The sequence below is a fragment of the Pseudopipra pipra genome, chromosome 17 (genome assembly GCF_036250125.1).
Source record: "Pseudopipra pipra isolate bDixPip1 chromosome 17, bDixPip1.hap1, whole genome shotgun sequence".
In the NCBI taxonomy this organism is placed as follows: Eukaryota; Metazoa; Chordata; class Aves; order Passeriformes; family Pipridae; genus Pseudopipra; species Pseudopipra pipra.
The window spans coordinates 12525964-12545178 of record NC_087565.1 but is presented as its reverse complement, the minus strand read 5'-3'; the positions used below and the strand labels follow the sequence as shown (position 1 = coordinate 12545178).

The following is a 19215-nucleotide window of genomic DNA, read 5'->3' as shown; positions in this document are numbered from 1 at the left end:
TAGGACTGCCTGTATAAAGTAAGTGTAGGAAAACATGGAGCTGGAGGAATTAAGAGGCCAGCAGCCAATGCTGTCCAGTCTCCCTCTTTCAAAACAAAGAGTGTATGAAATCTTGCTCTCGTTGGAGTGGGACTTCACAAAATATTTTAGGAATGCCAGGACTCTGGCATTTTTCTGTTCCACAGTGATTTTAAGGCACTTGCTGCAGGGATCCTTTGGTCAGCCCTCGGTGCCAGTGTTGGGCTGGATGAGGCAGATGTATTTTGTTAGAGATGACAAAAAGGTCATGGCCCTGAGTATTTATATATTTAATTATTTTAATTTGACACTAAAAAGGGTTTCTCTTCAGTTCCAGATATTTTTAAACCAGATCAACAGTTCCTTGGTTGACTCAAACATGCTGGTTCGCTGCATCACACTGTCCCTGGACCGGTTTGAGAACCAGTCTGATGCTAAAGGTGAACAGTGAGGAGTGGGGTGGGCTCTGTTTGGTGGGGATACCTTAAATCTGGGCTTTTGAAAATTTGGGGTGCAGACAGAGGGAAATGCCACCCTGAAAGTTTGTTTCTGCAGTCTGAGCACCAGTTCTTGCTGCCCTGGTGCTTGGACCAGCGTGTCTGACCCTGCAGCACCTGCTGACTGTGTCTCTCTCACTGCAGTGGCAGAGGTCCTGTCCGAGTGCCGCCTCCTGTCCTACATGTCCCAGATGTCCATGAGAATGTCCTTCCTTTTCCGTCTCATCAACATTATCCATGTACAGACACTCACACAGGTAAAGAGCTGACAGTAACTTTAGTTACCTTGCTGGTACTGGAGTGATGAGCAGAGCTGGGAGCAGGGAGGAACCATGGCCCTTCCTCCTTGCTGTGTGCAGGAGCACCTCCTGTGCCTGCTTTCCACAAGCATATTTTGTAAGGACGTGTTTACAACCAGCATCTTGATATTTTTTTGTTTGCTGTGTCATTTTTACGCTCAGGAAAACGTCAGTTGTTTGAACACAAGTTTAGTTATCCTAATGCTGGCCCGAAGGAAAGAAAAGCTCCCCTTTTACCTGCGCACCTTGCAACAGATGGAATACACGGAAAAGTACCCTGGATTCATCCTGAACAACTTCCACAGCCTCCTGCGATTCTGGCAGCAGCATTACCTCAACAAGGATAAAGACAGCACCTGCTTAGAAAATGTATGTGACCCTCTGACCACGGCAGGGATTGACCACAGCAATACCTGCCTGCCAGTCACCACAGGAATGGGAAGTGGGAGGCTGTGAAGGGAAAGAAGGGGGGAAGTTCTGCCCCCAGTGTAACTCCTGCAGTGTTTTTAACACCATCTCACACAGTCAGGCTGCCACAAGGCAGCTGCTGGGTTTCCCTGCAAACAAAACCTGAGGTCTTGGCTCTGGCACACAGACTTGCCAGTGCTGAGTGGGGTGAGAGGCAGGGCTGGCAGGACGGGCAGGGATGTGGAGGCAGGACAAAATGCAGCTCCCAGACTAGTCAGCACCTTAACCAGGCTGCTCCCTCTTCCTGGAGTGGCAAACAGTGCAGGAAATTATCTGGTGCAGCTGCTGGAAGACAAGGAGCTGCCCTGTGGAGAGCAGCCTGCAGGCTTCTGCCCCAGAGCTGGTCTGTGTTGGGCACTGGGGTAGAAATGACCTGTGATGAGAAGGCAACTCCCTTGTATAGGGAAGGTGAAGTGAGGTTGTACAGGTTTCTTCATTGACTTTTCGGTGATTGGGTGGCAGCTTTAACAGATTTTTAATGAGTTCAAGGAAAAACCCCTTCAGTTCAGAAAGCTCCTATGGATGAGGTACCTGAGGTGGAGCAGCATTAGGGCTTTGGAAGTAGAGAAAATAAGGAGTTCCCAGACAGGAGGAGTGTGATGGAGGAGGATGATGGGGGGGAATAACTAGTCCAGTGTGTAAAGGCTGTGGATAACACATCATGTGTGTTGGGCTGCCAGAGTGGCCTTTTGGCTTTCAGGGAATGATGCAGGAGGGATGTGAGCAGGGAGGGGGTGTTGCCTTTGTGTCTTCCCAGGGGTGGGAGGTACTGCCAGTACCTGCAGCACTGCATGGACACAGAGTGTGCTCAGACTGGACAGCAGAGGGACAGTTTGGGGTGGTGTGGGTGGCCCAGGGAGAGGTGCTGGCAGTCCCTGTATGGAGGCATACATGTCTATATCTGTACCTCTGTATATACTGGGTAGGGGGAGGCTGGTTGTGGAGGGTGTGGTTGGTTCATCCAGCCCTTCTGCTGCAGGCCCCAGGGAGGGAGGGCTGGGTGGTGAATCCAAAGCGTTGGTTACACGGTCGGGCTGGGGAGAGCTCGGGATGAGCAGGAAGCAGTTTCCAGTCCTCTCTGCTGAGTGCCTTTGAGATGAGTCTCATGCTGCATATTGGTGCTGTGGGCCACCCCAACCACCCTTTCCTCTCTCCCCACAGAGCTCCTGTATTAGTTTTACCTACTGGAAAGAGACTGTATCTATACTGCTCAGTCCGGACCGGACGTCCCCCTGTGCCATAGTGAGCTACATCGACGAGGCGTACATGGACATTGACAGAGACTTTGTGGAGGAGTAACCTGGGCTCCAGCTCCCGATGGACAGCGCTTGGAGGGTCCCTTGCAGCCCGTGGATTTTCAGGGATACGCTGTGTAGTGTGTGTGTGTGTGTGTGTGTGTGAGTGTGAGGAGCACTGTCAAACCCGGCCCCTCCCGGTCCCCAGCTCTGATCTCTGACCGATGAGACTTTGGGCAGCTCTCTGGGCAACACATTCAGGGATGTATCTTCCAGTTGTTCTGGGATAAAAATAACCACCTGCAAATACCAGCCTCTGTTATTTTTTTTTCTCTCTCCCGGTCCAGCGGGGTTGGTCAGAGATGGTTTTGCTGACAGTGAGGATACTCTGTATGTGCCAGTTGAGTTGTGGCTCTCTCATGGCAAGTCAAAAGCACAGCAATTGCCCTCCAAATGTGAGGTCCAAGGAGCCAGTCTGACCAGGACCCCAACACCAGCCACGTGCAGAGCCCCCACGGGGACCCCCCTTCAGGTGTAACCCTTCTACTGGGGTTTGGAATCAGGGGTTTAGGGTTGGGTAGAGCATGAGTGTATGTGTGTGTGTGTGTGCTTTTAATTCCTGAGAGCTCCAGTCACCTCTTCACCATCTCCTTTTGGATCATTTGGTACTAAATCTGTGCATTAGGAGAGAACCTCTGCTCCTGCTGTCTTTCCTGCAGATCCTTTCCACCTGGAGGTGTTTTACAAAGCTGCAGAGAACAGAGACATTTGAGCAGTGGTGGAATTGCAACAGGGGTTGGCTTTTTCACGGAGCACTAGCATTAAAATGTACTAATTTTTTAAACTTGCGGCTTGTCCCTTCTCTTGGGTAACTAATCTGGTTTTAAAATCCTTTTCAGGACCATTGCTCTTGATGTTAACCTGCTATGCCTGGAAGTCTTATGTCAGTCTCTTGCTTTCAGTCCTTAATATCAACACACACATTAATCTTGAAGTGCAATATTTACTGGAGATGTCCGTATTTCCTGCATCTGTTTTAATCAGAATGTGTTAAATGCTGGGAATAAACACTCCTGTTCCTGAAAGTAACTTTGTAGGATATGTTGGGAAAGGGGGAATTGGGTTTTGGCAGTCCTCATTGCCAAACCTGCACATGCCCTGCCTGCTCACCAACACTGTGTTATCCAAGACAGTCAGATTCCCAGGAATGAGATACAGCCACTACATTTAAGTCAAAAAAGTGTCTTGCAGTTCCAGCTAAAAGAAACCAGTTTTGAAACATGCATCTGAATTTTTATTTTCTTTTTTACATTTTCTAATTTATTTTATGAGATGACTTGACTTCAGCTCTGTCCAGGCTCCAGAGGGCTGAGGATGTCCCAGAGCCGGCAGCATTTTGTGTCTTGTCGTTTCCAGCAGAATGAGTCCCACTCTGAGGCTCCCAGTGCTGGGGGTGGAGGAGTGAACAAGGCTCCAGTCCCGAGGGCAGGACCTGTCTCTGAACATCTCCCTCCTCCTCTTGCTTCTCTCACCCCTCAGTGTCCCGCTATGGACGTGCAGGGTGGTCAGAGCTGCTGAGCTTGTGCATAAACCTGGAGCCTTGCAGGAGCTCCTGGGGATCCTGCTGGCCCTCTCTTTGGGCTGCTCCAGTGGGATCACCCTGGGGAGCTCCTCCCTACAGCAGCTGCAACTCTGTTCTTCACCAGGTCACCCCCGCCCTGCCCCTCCCTCCCCTCAGCTAATTTCTTTCTCATCTGTACTTTTTTTGTTCTTGGGTATTTGTGTTTTTGGTGTATCTTTGCTTCTTCTTAACTGTAATAGATGTACACTTCAAATAAATGCTTCAAATTAAAAGGCTTTTAAGTTAAGGGATGCCTTTTCCATAGTGTAGTTGATTGGTGCATCCACTGGCTGCTGCTCTGACCCTGCCCAGTCTCTCCCCCCTCTCTGTGTTTTAAGGTCCGTTTGGGGCTGAGCAGCCCCTGGGAGGTTGAGCTGAGCCCACAGCACCCCATCTGCTCCCAGGCCTGGGAGCACAGGCATGTTCGGGTCCTCACCTGTTTGAGGTGTCTTGGCTTTGCTTTGGGGCTGAGGCAGGAGGGGCAGAGAAAGGCAGAGGGGAGAAACCCATGGCAGCTCCTCCAAGGACAGAGCTGGGCTCCAGGGAGAGGCTCTGCCCCAGTGCAGAGGGTCACAGACACATCCTAACTGGGGCTACATTCCTGGGGGCTCGTCTGTCTGTGCCAGATGCTTCAAGAATCTCATTTTGAGAGGGACCAGACCCCCTCTGTCCTTCATCCTTGTGTGTTATTTATGGAGAGCAGGGGCAGGTGGTGCTGGGAGAGCCCACTGGCCCCACAGAGGTGGCAGCAGGTTGGGAGCTGGGACAGGGAGGAAGTAGGACCCCTGTCATTTAACAAATACCTCGGGAAGTCTGCACTGTCCCCATGGTTTGCTGAGGTTCGTGCTGCCCTGATTAATGCCAATTTACTAACTGCAAATAAACATATTAAATGGAAACTATTAAAGAAATCTATTTTAAAGAAATGAGCGGAGGTGTCTTTCTTTGCGATGACTTTGCCAAAGCTGTAACAACCCTCCCTGTGCCCTGCAGGGCTGTAGTTGGGGGTTTTATGTTCTCAGGAGTAGTGGGTGAGGTCTGTTCTGCCCCCCTGTCCTGCCTCACCCCTCAGCTCTGGCCCCCTGCAGCTGAGAGATGTGTTTTGGTGGGGAGGGATGAGGAAAGGGCTCTTTTCCCAAAACCCATCCCAAGCTAGGGCTGTAGAGCTGGAAGGACAAGGCCTGGACCTCTCCTCTGCCCCTACCTGGCTGTGAAAAGATGTTCCCAAAGATCCCAGCTGGCCCCACATCCCATCAGCAGAGGCCAAGGTTACCCTGGGACAGATACAACAGAGCAAGTCCTGGCAGAGCTACATTTATTCACACGGTGCAAAGCTGGCAGTGGCTATTGCAGCCACTTGCCTCCAACCTACAGCAGCAGCTGGGACAGGGCAGGGTGGGCACCCAGGCTCCTAATGCTGGAAAAAAATCCAAAAGGGCTTTGGTGAGAGCTGGGACCTGGAGGACAGAGCGCTGTGCCACCCTTCAGCTCCCGGCAGCAGTGGGAGGTGAGGGCAGCAGTGCCAGGGCAGGATGTGGCCGTGGGCTGTGTGGTCACTGCCCTGGTTCCAGAGCTGGCAGGAGCCCTACCCTCCTCCCCACTCCCCCCGTCCAGGTGTGCTCACCTTGGAGAGGACGACGTCCCTGGTGCGGGCACGCAGCTTGTTCACCTGCGTCTCGGCGATGTCGGCGCGTTCCTCGGCGTCGTCCAGCTCGTGCTGCACCTTGCGGTACTTCACCAGGTTGGAGTTGGCCTGCTGCTCCTGGATGGGGTGAGGGGAAGGGTGGGTGTGTGGGGCACAGCTCCCCACATCGCCCTCAAGGCCCCCTGCAGCCATGCCAGGCGGTCCCAGGGAGGGACAGCCCCGTCCCCTATCCCAGGAGAGCAGTGCTGGGCACTTACGGCCTCCTCGAACTGGCGCTTGTAGCTCTTGACCTTGCTCTGCAGCTTGTCAATCAGGTCCTGCATCCGAGCCAGGTTCTTCCGATCTTCCTCAGCCTGCAATGCCCCAGCTCTGTTAGCAGGACCCCAGAGCCCCCCCAATGGGGATCCACCTGCCCCCCACCTTTCTCGGAGAGTCCCAGTGGTGCCAGGGCCCTACACACACACACACACACACACACACACAAAGGCCAACCCAGCCCCCTGTCACAGCATCTGCCCCCTGGTTCCCTCCCTGTGTCCCATCACCCAGCTCAGGAGCTGCTGGGAAATGGGCAGAAGGACACAGAGCAGGATGTGCATGTTGTGGCAGAGACAAACCTGTCCCACCCATGTCAGTCCCTGCACAGAGCCCAGAACGAGCCCAGGCTGGGCTGGGCTCAGTGGGTGGGTTATTGTTAAACACAAGAGGCTGGCAGAGGGAGTTGTCTGCCCTGCTGTGCTGGGGCTGTGCCTGGTGCTCCTGTACCTGGTAGCTCATCTCCTTGATCCTCCTCTCGTACTTGCGGATGCCCTTCTGGGCTTCAGCCATCTTCTTCTGCTCCGTGTCCAGCTCTCCCTCCAGCTCCCGCACCTGCAGGTGGGCACAGCCCGGCTCAGCACCCTGCTCGTGGGCACCAGCGCCAGCCCAGCTGAGGCCAAGCCACCTTCCCAGCTCAGAGAAGCCACAGTAGAGGCTAAACCACCCTGAGCACAGGCTGGGAGCCAGGCCCAGGCTCGCAGGTCCTTGGGGACTGTCCTCTGGTCCCCCCAAGGCACCACCTGGCCCCCCATGGCTGGGGTGGGACAGGGGCCAGGGCAGCACCAGGAACTGGCATCTGGGGGACAAAACCAGGGATCTGCCCCTGCCTTCTCACCCTGGCCTCCAGCTTCTGGATCTGCTTCTTGCCCCCCTTGAGAGCAATCTGCTCTGCCTCATCCAGGCGCATCTGCAGGTCCTTGATGGTCTGCTCCATGTTCTTCTTCATCCGCTCCAGGTGTGCGCTCGTGTCCTGCTCCTTCTTCAGCTCCTCTGCCATCATGGCAGCCTGCCAGGCCAAAAGCAAGGGGGCATCACCACAAGGCCAGGCAGCCCTGCCAGACACAGGGGGAAGTTCTGAGACCCTCCCTTCTCCTCCCAGAACCACCCAGCACAGTGCCCACCATGCTCTTACATCTGTGATGGCCTTCTTGGCCTTCTCCTCAGCGTTGCGACACTCCTGCACCGCGTCCTCCACCTCACCACTCAGCTGGGAGACGTCTGCCTCCAGCTTCTTCTTCTGGTTGATCAGGCCTGTGTTCTGCACACAGAGCAGGTTCAGTGTGACCAGGGCTGGCCCCTCACCGTGGCCAGTGGAGAGGCTCCTGGCTCTCCTGCCAGCAGAGATGTGGGACGTGGCAGTGCCTCACCTGGGAGTGGAGCAGGGTGACCCTCTCGCTGGCCTCCAGCAGCTCCTGCTCCGCCAGCTTCCTGCTCCTCTCTGCCTGCTCCAGCACGGCGCGCAGCTCCTCCACCTCTGCCAGCAGCAGGTTGTTGCGGCGCTCCAGGGCCCCCACCTGCTCCTTCAGGTCGTCGTTCTGGCGCTGGGTGTCATCCAGCTCGATCTGCAGGTCCTGTGGGGCAGTGCAGGGTCAGTGGGGTCAGGGGGGGGCCGGGCAGGGACAGCACCCAACCTGTCCCACCGCGACCGCCCGACCTTGATCTGGGCCTGGAGCTGGCGGCCCAGCTTCTGGAACTCGGCAGCCTGGCGGTTGGCGTGGTTCAGCTGGATCTCCATCTCGTTCAGGTCTCCCTCCATCTTCTTCCTCAGCCGGACAGCCTCGTTCTTGGCCCGGGCCTCTGCGTCCAGCGAGGCCTGCATGGACTCCATGGCCCGCTGGTGGTTGCGCCTGCGGGGGAGATGGGGAATCAGCCACGGCCCCCTGGGGACACCCAGCCTGGGGCAGCCCTGCCAGGGCCACAGTGTCAGCTCTGCCCCCATAGCCACGGCTCAGCCTTGTCCCCTCACCCCACACACCTCAGGTTCTCAAACTCCTCGTCCTTCTCCGCCAGCTTCCTGTCCATGTCAGCCTTGATCTGGTTCAGCTCCAGCTGGATGCGCAGAGTCTTGCTCTCCTCATGCTCCAGGGCTCCCTAGAAACACCTCAACCATGGGAAAGTGGTTCCTGAAGGGGGGGTCACCCACTCCAGCCTGGCAGCCTGGCCTTGCCTCCTAGCCCAGCATTATGGGGAACAAGGCAGGTGGAACCACCCCAGCGCCTGCAGTGGTTGCAGGACTCCCATGAATAACCTCCCAGGGGTTAGAGCCTGGCTCAGGACTGTCACCCTCCAGCAGCACCTGACCAGAGCTGCAGGGTGGGCCAGTGGCTACTGGGGGCAGCAGGAACATGTGGAAAACAAGGACCCACCTCAGCCTCTTCCAGAGCTGCCTGGATATCGCTCTTCTCACTCTCCAGGGCTTTCTTCACCTTCTCCAGCTCATGGATGGTTTTGCCTCCCAGACTGATCTGGTCAGTCAGATCAGCGATTTCCTCTGGCAGGGACAGAAGGCATTTGGTCAGGAAGGAGTTTATGGGACCAGTCCTGAGAAGGTGACATCCCCACCCCCCTGCCCCAGGCTCAGCTGATGTCCCCCCAGCCCCTGGGAGGGCAGCTGAGGTTGTGCTTGGGGACATTTCTGAAGTCTGGGTGAAGGAGAGGGAATGGGAGAGGCATTAAGTACCTGGGGAGACCTGTTTGTCCAAGAGCAACACCCCCAGGGCAGTGTCATGCCACAGCCATGGCACTTGGCAGCAAATCATGCACCATGTGGGAAGAGGAGCCAAGTGGCTCTGCCTGATCTCCCAGAGGGCCCCAGCAAGGGGGCAGGACATGTTTTGGCATCCTGGCAGGGCTGCTGTATCCCTCCAAGGGATGGGCTGAGCAGCAAGGTCTCCTCTCTGCCAAGAAGGGACCCAATATCCCCCTGGCCTTAGGACAGGGAGCAGGAGCCTGGGCAGAGCCCGAGGGGAGAGCCTGAGCCCAGTCCTACCCTGCAGGTTCTTGTTCTCCCTCTTGAGGGTCTCCAGGTGGTCCAGGGACTCCTCATAGGCGTTCTTGAGCTTGAAGAGCTCCGTGCTCAGGCTGCGCGACTCCTTCTGCGATGCCTCCAGCTCCACCTGGGTCTCCTCGTACTTCTGCTTCCACTCGGCCAGGATCCTGTCGAAGTTGCGCTGCTTCTTGTCCAGGGCGGCGCAGGCGGAGTTGGCGCGTTCCAGGTCCACCGAGAGGTCCTCGATCTCCGTCTGCAGCCGGTGCTTGGTCTTCTCCAGCGAGGAGCACTTGGCGTGGGCGGCCTCTACGGCCTCCTCTGCCTCCTGCAGCCGGGTGGCCAGCTTCTTCCTGCCCACGGCAGCCAGGGTGAGCGCTCCCTGCCCGAGTGTCAACCCACCCCACTGCTCTGAGCAGCCTCAAATCCCTGTGGAAGGGTCACCCTGGTGTCTGGGACAGCCCCGCTGGTGAATGGAAACTTGCCACCCGACTCGTGCCATGGGACTTACTTGGCTTCCTCCAGCTCCTCAGTCCTCTGGATGGCATCAGTCTCGTACTTGGTTCTCCACTGGGCCACCTCGGCGTTGGCCTTGGACAGGTTCCTCTGGAGCTCGCTCTTGGCCTCCACCTCCTCCTCGTACTGCTCCCGCAGCAGGTCACAGTCGTGCCGGGAGGCTTGCAGGGCATGGGCCAGGGCATTCTTGCTCTGAGGGAGGGAGAGCAGCCGTTGTCAGAGCAGCAGCTGGCCCCAAGCTCCAGGACATTGGCCGTGGCACTGGGAGCAGCAGGAGGGAACTTCTGTTCTTCCCAGGTTCTTCCCAGGTTCAGAGCTGCCCTGTGTGCAGGGTGTGTCCCACCTCCCCAGTCCAAGAGCCTGAGCCACTGCCACAGTGTGACACACGCCCCATTCCCTGTGATCCTTGTCACTCCCAGATCAGCCATGCCCTAGAAGCCTGACCTTGGTCTCTTCCTCCAGCTGCCTCTTGAGCTCCTCGATGCTCTGTGTGAATGAGATCTTGCCACGGCTCAGCTGGTTGATGAAGGACTCCTTCTCCTCCAGCAGCCGACTAAGCTCCCCTGGGTTCAAACAGAGCAAAACCAGCTACTTTGGGGCTGAAGGGCTGCAACCTGCACTCCCCTGCACTCCCCAGGGTCTCTGCCTTCAGCAGGCCCAGCGGTACCCAACATGGGCAAGCTGGGCCACGGGCACAGGTGCAAGCAGCTAAAGGCAAAGGAACCCCTCCTTCTGATGCTCAGCTAGGGTTTTTAGGGGAAGGAGGACAGCCTGCCTGGCTGTGCCCTGGCACTCCCACCCAGAGCAGCCCCGAGGCAGCCGCGTGCCCCCCACTCTGCCCCACACACCGTTCTCAGTCTGCAGCCTGCCCCGCTGCGCGCTCACGTCCGTCAGCTGCCGCTGCAGCTCGTCCACTTTGGACTTGGCCTCGTTCAGCTGGTCCTCGTAGGTGCGGCACAGCTTCTCAGCGTTGGCCTGCGGGCACCAAGCACAGCCTGTGTGAGCCCAGCTCAGGCCTGGCAGCACCGCTCTCCCAGCCTGGGACTCACTGCCCTGCTCAGCAGACCCCACGGGCACACGAGGCAGGGAGCAGGAGCCTGCCAGGGATCTCGTGTCTCTGCTAAGCTGACAGTGGCTCCCTGAACTCTGTCTCCCAGGAAATGCCTTCCCAGAGCCTCTGGACTCTGCTTAGGACAAGCAAAACACTGCCATAGTGACAAGGGGGGAAAAATAGGGACTCAGCCATGGCAAACTGTGTCCAGTTCTGGGCCCCTCAGTTCAGGAAGGATACTGAGGGGCTGGAGTGTGTCCAAAGAAGGGAAACAAGGCTGGGGAAGGGACTGGAGCACAAGTGCTGTGAGGAGAGGCTGAGGGAGCTGGGGTTGTTGAGGCTGGAGAAGAGGAGGCTCAGGGGAGACCTCCTCACTCTCTACAACTCCCTGACAGGAGGGTGTAGCCAGGTGGGGGTCAGTCTCTTCTCCCAGGTAATCAGCAGTAAGACAAGAGAGCACGGTCTGCAGCTGTGCCAGGGGAGGTTTAGGTTGGACATTAGGAAGAAATTATTTACAGAGAGAGTGCTCAGCCATTGGAATGGGCTGCCCAGGGAGGGGGTGGATCCACTGTCCCTGGAGGTGTTTAAGAAGAGACTGGATGTGGCATCAGTGCCATGGTTTAGTAGTCAAGGTGGTAATGGGTCAAAGGTTGGACCTGATGATCTCACAGGTCTTTTCCAACCCGGTTGATTCTGTGATTTAGTGGATGAGCTCCCTGGGACACCACCCTACAGACACGCCGCTGCCAGTTGCCCCGATGTTCACAGGCGAGACGAACCAGCCCCATGCAGGACCAGCACCCACCTTGTTCTTGGTGATGTACTCAACGTTGGAGGACAGGTCGTCCACCTCCATCTTCATCTCGCTCTTCTCCTTCTCCAGCTTCTGCTTGACACGCTGCAGGTTGTCGATCTGCTCGCTCAGCTCGGCCACGCTGTCCGCGTGCTTCTTGCGCAGCGCGGCCGCCGTCGCCTCGTGCTGCAGCGTGGCCTCCTCCAGGTCCCGCCTCAGCTTCAGGAATTCCGCCTCCCGCTTCTTGTTCAGCTCCAGCTGCGTGGCCGTGGTCCCGCCGGCCTCCTCCAGCCTCTCGCTGAGCTCCTCCAGCTCCCGGGACACCTCCGCCCGCTGCTTCTCCACCTTGGCTCTGGCCGCGCGCTCGGCCTCCAGCTCCTCCTCCAGCTCCTCCACACGGGCCTGCAGGGACAGAGCGAGCCAGATGCTCCAAGCTCTGGGTGGAGCTCTGGCATTTTTGCTCTCCACAATGGAGCAAGTTGTCTCCAGAGATGATGGGGAGCAACAAGACACAAGTTTGGAGCAAATGCTCGGGCTGTTTTGGGAGACAGGCATTCCTGGTGCTCCTTGGAAGTGTGTTTTGTGCATGTCCTGCTCTCCTCTGTGCCCTGCCATCAGGATCCAGGCTGGTATCAGCTTCTTGTCATGGGAACTTCCATGAATGTGGGGACCTGTCTCTGATAGGAAGAAGCCCAGCGCACCAGACTTGGATTTTTAGAGTTTGGGCACTGGATCAAAGGTTTTATTTTGGACAGAGAGCTACATTCTAGAAGCTGTCCTTCAGGCTGATGCTAGAGCTCATCTCAATAGTTCATTCTTTAATTTTCAGCCCACCACACTTTGGCAGAGGGCTTTGCTTCTGCTAACCAGGCCAGCTTTGTCCATCTCCTTTTCCAAGGAGATGCCTCTGTGCTCAGAGAGGGACTGGCCCATGCAGATTCCCCAGCACATTACATCTGAGGGGAATTTCGGACTCCTGGGCTGTGAGAACAGCTCTTTCCACCATACCTGGACCTCCTTGATCTTCTTCTGCAGCTGGGCCTCAGTCACTTGCCCATCTTCAATCCTTGAATTCAGCTGACTGAGTTCAAAGTCTTTCCTGCACAGAAAGAAGACAAACACTGTCCTGACATGTCCTTCTGGCTTCTGAAGTTCCCTGTAACACCCAGGCTTAGAGGACAAACAAACCCACACAGGAAAGGAACTGCAGGGGTAAGAAGCAGCTCATGGAAGGCTCTCAGGGAGGGCTGGAGTGGCCAAACTTGCAGACAACTGGCTCTGAGGGTTTCCCTCTGAGGTCCCCCAACATAAGTGGGACATGAGTGATGAAGTCCATACTTGTAGCTGAGGTCCCAGCTCTGTTTGGGTCCTGCCAGGCAGGTCCCTCCTCTCCAACCCAATGTACCCCAAGGTCTATAGTGCCCTGATCTATGAGTCTGTGTAGCTCACAAGCTCCTCAGCAACCCTGCAAAGTGCCCAGGATAACTCAGTCCTCATTTTGTCTGGACTGGTCACACCAGCAGAAGCCACATCCCTGCAACCCCTGCAGAGGCCACACAGAGGCTCCATTTAGAGGAGCAGAGCAAACCCAGAGCCCAGGCACATGTCACACACTCACTTCTTGAGCCTCTCCTCCAGCTGCTGTTTGTCATTCTCCAGATCCATTATAGAATCTTGTGTCAGCTTCAGGTCTCCCTCAAGCTTCCTCTTAGCTCTTTCCAGGTCCATGCGGATCTTCTTTTCTTGTTCAAGAGAGCTTTCCAGCTGGAGAATGAAGGGAGATGGGATAGGGAGGGAAAGGACCCTCTGCAGCCCCACCCTTCCTGTGTCCATTGTTGTGGGAAGTTCACCCATCCCTGAGAGACAGAGGTGTTTCCCAGCTGGTCTCCAGTCCCATTCCTTCAGCCCAGGACTGTTCTCCCTGAAGTGCTCTAGGCCACCTCTTGGTTCAGGGACAGTTTGCTAATGGGGTTATTCCTCAACTGGCCATATTAAATGTGAATCTGCTAATGTCCCCACTCTCCAGATCCCACTGAGGGACAGCCTTTGGGCTCTCCTGGAGGTGTGACTCAAACCTGTTTTGCTTCACAGCCACTGGTCTACACTCACATCATCCACTTGCTGCTCCAGTTTGACCTTGGCTTTGGTCAGCGTGTTGACCTTGTCTTCCTCAGCCTGCAGGTCATCCAGGGCCTGCTGATGGGCCTCCTGCAGGGCTTTCTTCTCCTTTGTCAGCTTGGCAATGATCTCATCCAGAGAAGCCATCTCCTCAATCAGGTTTTTAACCTAAACAAGGGCAGTCAAAAATTGCATCCATCTTCTCAGAGAGAGGGGGGTGCAGAGCTGCTTCAGCAGCCTGACCCTTGAAAGGCATAAGGTACATGGCCAACAGCAGCTCAGCACCCCAAGAGCAGCCAGCCCTTCTCCCTTGGCCATGCTGGTCCCACCAGGGGGTTGTCAGTGCCCCAAATCACTTGCCCACAGCACAGAACCATTTGCCCACACCCCCCTGGGCAAGGAGACAGGACACTGGGGGGGGTTCCCTCTTCCCTTTTCACTCTGCCCTACCCCAGCTTCCCCACACCTGATGTGTCTCTGGTGCCCCCACAAGCACTGAGGCTCCAGGGAGGTCTCTTACCTTGTTCTCTGTGGCATGTTTCTCCTTCTCCACCTTGGCCAGAGTGATCTCCAGGTCATCGATGTCCTTCTTCAGCTCTGCACACTCATCCTCCAGCTTGCGTTTCTTGGCGGTGAGCTCTGAGTTCATCTCCTCCTCATCCTCCACACGCTCCATCAGCTCCTTCACCTTGGCCTCCAGCTGGATCTTGGACTTGATCAGCAGGTCACAGCGTTCCTCGGCGTCTGCCAGGTTGTCTTGCTCCTGGGAGAGGAACAGGAGAGCCAGAGCTCATCCACTGTCCCAGAGCATACCAGCAGGCTCTGAGTCCTGGTGTCCTGGCCCAGAGCTGAAGTTCTCCGTGTGGAATGGGCAGAGCAAGCCCAAGGTGCTCAGGTGTACAAAAAATACAGCCACTGCCCATTTTCAAGGTTCAAGGGACAACCACTAACATTGAACCAGGGCCAAAAAGCAACTAAATCTTTCCAGAGGAAGGAAACATTGGACTGGTACTTCTTGGCACAGAAATGGCACAGATGAGCCACAGTTTGGTGAGCAAACATTGCCATCCCTCCCTTTCCAGAGCCAGGGGACATCCCTGAGATGGGAGTTTGCTTCCAGTCTGCACAGTCTTACATTTCATTCCTGACAGATTGTGGCCACGAGGCAGCCTCAGAACTGCAAGAGGCTGGAGGAGGGATCTACCACACCCTGCTCCTTCCTCTACCCATGGACCATGCACTATCTTTGCACTTCCAGAGAGAGGGTGAGGCACTCACTGCCTGAAGCTGGAGAGTCAGGTCATTCTTCTCCTGGATCATGGAGACCTGCTTCTCTTCCAGCTCCTTCCTCTTAGCTTCAGACTTTTCCAGAGCCTCCTTCAGCTTCTGGAACTCCTCCTTCAGGTTGGACATTTCCTTCTCAGTCTGAGCAGACTTGAGTAAAGGCTTGATCTTGAAGAACAGCTTCATCCAGGACCAGTTCTTGACAGCGTTGAAGGCCCGGATGTTCCACTGGATGGTATAGAGGGCTTCCCTGGGGGAACACAAGTACAGCATCATCAGGGGTGTAGATTTCCCATGTCCCATCTCAGCCTCTGCACACCTGGACAAGGCTCTATTCTCCACCAGCTGGATAAATGGCAGAATGGTGGATGAATCATTGTCTGCACACTGGACTAGCCCTGGTGGGATGGGTGGTGTGGTCTGGCTTTCAGGTCTCTTCACTGCCTCCCTCTGAATCTCCCAGTGGAAACCAGAGGCTTCCCCACCCCAGATCCTCCCTACTAGAGCCATGCCAGACCTCTCCCAGGTCTGCCTCCACCCCTCAAGACAGGACCTTCACCAACCACTGCCAGACACAGGGAAGCCCTACAGGTCAAACCCACTGACACGTGCAGAAGGAACAAGGAGACACACAGAGCTCTGCCTCTTCCCCCCTCCAACTCTACCTCCTGCTGATGATCTTCTGGTACTCCAGGCGCATGAGGAACCCGCGGATCCTGGCCTGCAGCATGGTCAGGATCTTGGCCAGACGCTCATCTCGCATCTCCTCCAGCAAGCCCAGCAAACCAGCCTTGAAAAACACCTGTGGGGAGGAGAGTGGGGATGGAGTCACCAGCAGAGAGGGCTCAGAGGTAACACGACCTGGGCTGTGTGCAGACACATGGAGCAGGGATTGAGTGCCTGCATGGGCACAGGCACCTGATCTCCTGTCTTGAGTATGTGGGCAATGGGAACGGAGAGAGACAGGAGGGGCAATGTCTCCCTCCCAAGGACCAGCTGCCAGGTCTCACCTTGGTGTGACCAAACTTGTACTGTGCATGGTCCAGTTCCAGGGAGCTCAGCAGCTTCTCCGTGGCCTTCCTGCTGTCCACAAACTTGTCTTCTGGAATGGCTGTTGGATTCAGGATACGGTAACTGCAGGGACAGAGCAGAGGGAGGACATGCAGGGGAACTGCAGCACAGCTCCATCATCATCCCTGAATCCCGGTCGTGCCAGTTCCCACCAGAGTCATGTTGCTGCAGCACAGGCTGGAGCAACATATGAACCAGCTGCTCCAGTCCTGGCTCTTCTGCAGAGCAGGCACCAGGAGACTGTGCATGGAGGAGTCACTGGCCTTACCACGCCTGGTCAGGCCCAGGCCAAGCAGCGTGGATGGGGCCAGCTGGAGAATGGCAAGGATCCATCCCAAGGGCAGAGAGAAACCTGAGCCAGGATCAGAGGACCTAAGCCTTGCCACCATCCCCCTGCACCGGCCCTGCACTCAGCATCTCAGACATTCATGAGATCTCATCCCGTCTGGCACCAACCTATCCAGGTCTGGCACCCCAGAGCCAGCAGCAGAGCTATCCCAAACTGTACACGCACTGGGGGTATGTGGGGGTTCAGACCAGCCCTGCACAAGCTGGGGAGCAGATCAGAGCCAGGACAAGTCTTGTCTCCCCCCAGAACATGTGTGGGTTGCTGGGTGAGGAAGAAGAGGGAGTTACCGCTGCTTGAAGTCTGCGTAGAGGATCCTGTTGGGGAATCCCTTCCGGCAGATGCGGATGCCCTCGAGGACACCGTTACAGCGCAGCTGGTGCAGCACCAGGAAGGAATCCATGGCTCCTGTGGGTGAGAACAGAGCTGGAGCAGGTGCTCAGCCCAAGAAAGCAGAGCAAACAGAGCTGCAGGCTGGGCCTGAACTCTGGAAACATCCCGTGGTTTCAACATGGGTGTTGATCCGTCCTGCAGGTCTGTGCTGAGCACCAGGGCTGCACCCTGGGCCTCAGATGGAGGGAGTCACTCTGACAGACTCATCTGTGCCTGCTGTTATATACAAGTGCAAAGCAGCCCAACCACCAAGGCACAGCCAAAAGTCTGGCAAAGCTCCTTCTCCCCAGCAGAGGAGATTGACCTGGGTCACAGAGAATCAACACTGAGATGGGATCAGGGCTCAGTGGCAGCATGAAAAGGGTTGGGGAGAAGGTGGGTGCAAGAATCTCTGCCTGCTCCCACATGTGGGTGTCCCCAGGGGCACTGCCAGGCTGCTGCCTCAGCCCACCCATACCTGGGGTCTTTGTCTCGTTGGGGATGATGCAGCGCACGAAGTGGGGCTGGGTGGAGCGCAGGTTGGTCATCAGCTTGTTCAGATTCTCCTGCAGGGCAGACACAGGGTGAGGTGACAGCTCTGCTCCCCTACAACACTTCTCTCCAGCCCCTTCCCCTCACAGGCAGGAAGAGAGCAGACCCTGAGAGCCCCTTTTGTCATGAGAAAAGGAGAATTCCCTCCTGCTATCCTGTCAGTGGGACATCCTGAGCCCGGGGCAGGACCACTGCCTCCTGCCAGGATGGGAGCCATGGCAGAGGGGACTGGGCTGGCAGACAAGCCAAGTGGCACCTGCAGGTTTTGCTGTGCCAGAGAGGAGCCAGATGTTTCCCAAATATTTGTAGGCAAAGTTTTGCTGTGGGGGAGAGCCAGGAAGACAGGATTGAGCATATTCCTGGTACAGATCTCTGCTGGTGCCCATCAGCCCTGTGCTCAGCACTCTGCAGTTCTGGTGCTGGGGTCCACAATGGCTGCAATCCTTGGCTCATCAGGAGTTCCCTGCACCTCCACAGTGCTTCACCCCCTACAGCTGTGACAGAGGGCCCTGCCAGTCCAGACTGCACCTCCTTTCTCTCCCAGGCAGGGCTCAAGGTATGACATAGCCTTGACTTTGCTTGTGGGAAAAGCATCTGCACCCTTAATCTTTCCTTCCCCTGCTCATACAGGCTCAGTCTGTTCAGGACCAGCTCAGGGAAGGGAACACCTTCCCACAGCTCCACATCACCATGGGGCAACTTGTCACCACAGACACCTTTCCCCAAGGTCTGTAACTTGTCCAGGAGAAAAAAGTGACACTTCTCCCTGAACAGGGGCTCTGCCTCTTCAAGCACCCTGTCACAGAATCACGGAATATTTCTAGTTGGAAGGGACCCACAAGGATCATCCAAGTCCAACTCTTGGTCCTGCACGGGACACCCAACAATCCCATGATGTCCCTGAGAGTGTTGTTCAAACACTCCTTGAGCTCTGTCAGCCTTGGTGCTGTGACCACTGTCCTGTCACTATGAGGCTGTCATGGCAGGACATGGGCCCACAAACCCCTCTGGGCTGTTTTCCAGTTGGTTAAGCTCTGGCTTGGACTAATAACTCCTATGGTGAGCATGGAATGGGAATGTGTGTTATCCTGAGCTGTAAAACAGCCCAGGCCACCTCCCAGGACAGAGACCTGCCAGATCCTCCTCCATTTTCTTCTGCCCAAAGGTTGTCCTTCCCGCTGGTAAGAGTGAGGAGAGAAGTAGCACAGACTTAAAGTGATGTTCATGTAATACATTATCTAAACATCACTACAAGTCTTAACTGCCGCTCTCTCAAAGGCGAAGGAGCCGCCGAGCAGCGCAAGCGTCACGTGGGCAGAAGCAGCACAAGCCCCAGCTCCAAGGGAGCCACCACCTCATGTCCTGCCCTAGGAGCACGGGGACAGGGCTGGGACTCTGCCAGGAACAGGCCCTTTGCTCAGGGATGAGAAGGTATTGGGAGTTTTTGCCTAGTGGTGGTCCTTGAGGAGCTCTGGGGGTCCTTGAGGAGCTCTGGGGGTCCTTGAGGAGCTCTGGGGGTCCTTGAGGCCACAGGAGCTCATGTGCAAGAAGCCAAGAGTCTTGGCAGGGAAGTGGGACTGCCATGGGACCCTCTGAGCACATTTCCCTCAATGCCTTGGATGAAGGGCTGGCTCTTACCTTGTGCAGCTGTGACACTGTCTGGAAAGAAGCTGCCTTTTTACGTTTCTCCTTGGTCCCCGGCTTGTGAGGCTCCTCTGTTGGGTTGAAATATTGATTACATCAGCAAAACATCTCCTCAGCTTGGAGGACTCAGGAGCACCCCCCAAACACCCTTGAAATGCCCACAGCCCCCACTCTCTGTAAAGCAGAGGTAGTTGTGCCCTGCTGTAGAACAAAGCCAAAGACACCAAAAACATCTCCCACAGAGCCCAGTTCTGGGTGTTGCTCCTCAGCTCCTGCTAACAAGAGACCTCTTCACACACCCCAAAGTCACAGGGCCTCCAGGACAGCCCTGCAGCCCCACACCAGCTCAGCCTGGTCCTGACCACACACCTAAAGCCCTTA

The 19215-nt window shown here is 56.0% G+C and overlaps 2 protein-coding genes across 3 annotated transcripts in view; one reads left to right on the top strand and one right to left on the bottom strand.

The window, feature by feature from the left end:
* TRPC4AP (transient receptor potential cation channel subfamily C member 4 associated protein) overlaps positions 1 to 3361 on the top strand; it is a 33707-nt gene extending 30346 nt beyond the window's left edge. The window contains exons 16-19 of the mRNA XM_064674275.1: positions 350 to 458; positions 660 to 772; positions 977 to 1183; positions 2444 to 3361. Coding sequence (XP_064530345.1) covers positions 350 to 458; positions 660 to 772; positions 977 to 1183; positions 2444 to 2581 — 567 coding nt within the window. The 3' untranslated portion in view covers positions 2582 to 3361. The remainder of the gene's footprint in view (positions 1 to 349; positions 459 to 659; positions 773 to 976; positions 1184 to 2443) is intronic.
* The window catches only part of MYH7B (myosin heavy chain 7B), a 31575-nt gene continuing 15196 nt past the window's right edge, over positions 2837 to 19215 (bottom strand). For both annotated transcript variants that reach the window (XM_064674273.1, XM_064674274.1), the window contains 25 exons: positions 18829 to 18905; positions 17117 to 17204; positions 16557 to 16674; positions 15860 to 15983; positions 15515 to 15651; positions 14844 to 15099; positions 14086 to 14328; positions 13557 to 13733; positions 13066 to 13211; positions 12456 to 12546; positions 11460 to 11849; positions 10452 to 10578; positions 10048 to 10166; positions 9599 to 9795; positions 9091 to 9440; positions 8468 to 8592; positions 8077 to 8192; positions 7756 to 7948; positions 7469 to 7672; positions 7234 to 7359; positions 6937 to 7107; positions 6549 to 6653; positions 6041 to 6136; positions 5763 to 5900; positions 2837 to 5555 (listed from right to left, as the gene is read on the bottom strand). In XM_064674273.1, the coding sequence (XP_064530343.1) occupies positions 5550 to 5555; positions 5763 to 5900; positions 6041 to 6136; positions 6549 to 6653; positions 6937 to 7107; positions 7234 to 7359; positions 7469 to 7672; positions 7756 to 7948; positions 8077 to 8192; positions 8468 to 8592; positions 9091 to 9440; positions 9599 to 9795; positions 10048 to 10166; positions 10452 to 10578; positions 11460 to 11849; positions 12456 to 12546; positions 13066 to 13211; positions 13557 to 13733; positions 14086 to 14328; positions 14844 to 15099; positions 15515 to 15651; positions 15860 to 15983; positions 16557 to 16674; positions 17117 to 17204; positions 18829 to 18905 (3920 nt within the window). In that variant the 3' untranslated portion in view covers positions 2837 to 5549. The remainder of the gene's footprint in view (positions 5556 to 5762; positions 5901 to 6040; positions 6137 to 6548; positions 6654 to 6936; positions 7108 to 7233; positions 7360 to 7468; positions 7673 to 7755; positions 7949 to 8076; positions 8193 to 8467; positions 8593 to 9090; positions 9441 to 9598; positions 9796 to 10047; positions 10167 to 10451; positions 10579 to 11459; positions 11850 to 12455; positions 12547 to 13065; positions 13212 to 13556; positions 13734 to 14085; positions 14329 to 14843; positions 15100 to 15514; positions 15652 to 15859; positions 15984 to 16556; positions 16675 to 17116; positions 17205 to 18828; positions 18906 to 19215) is intronic.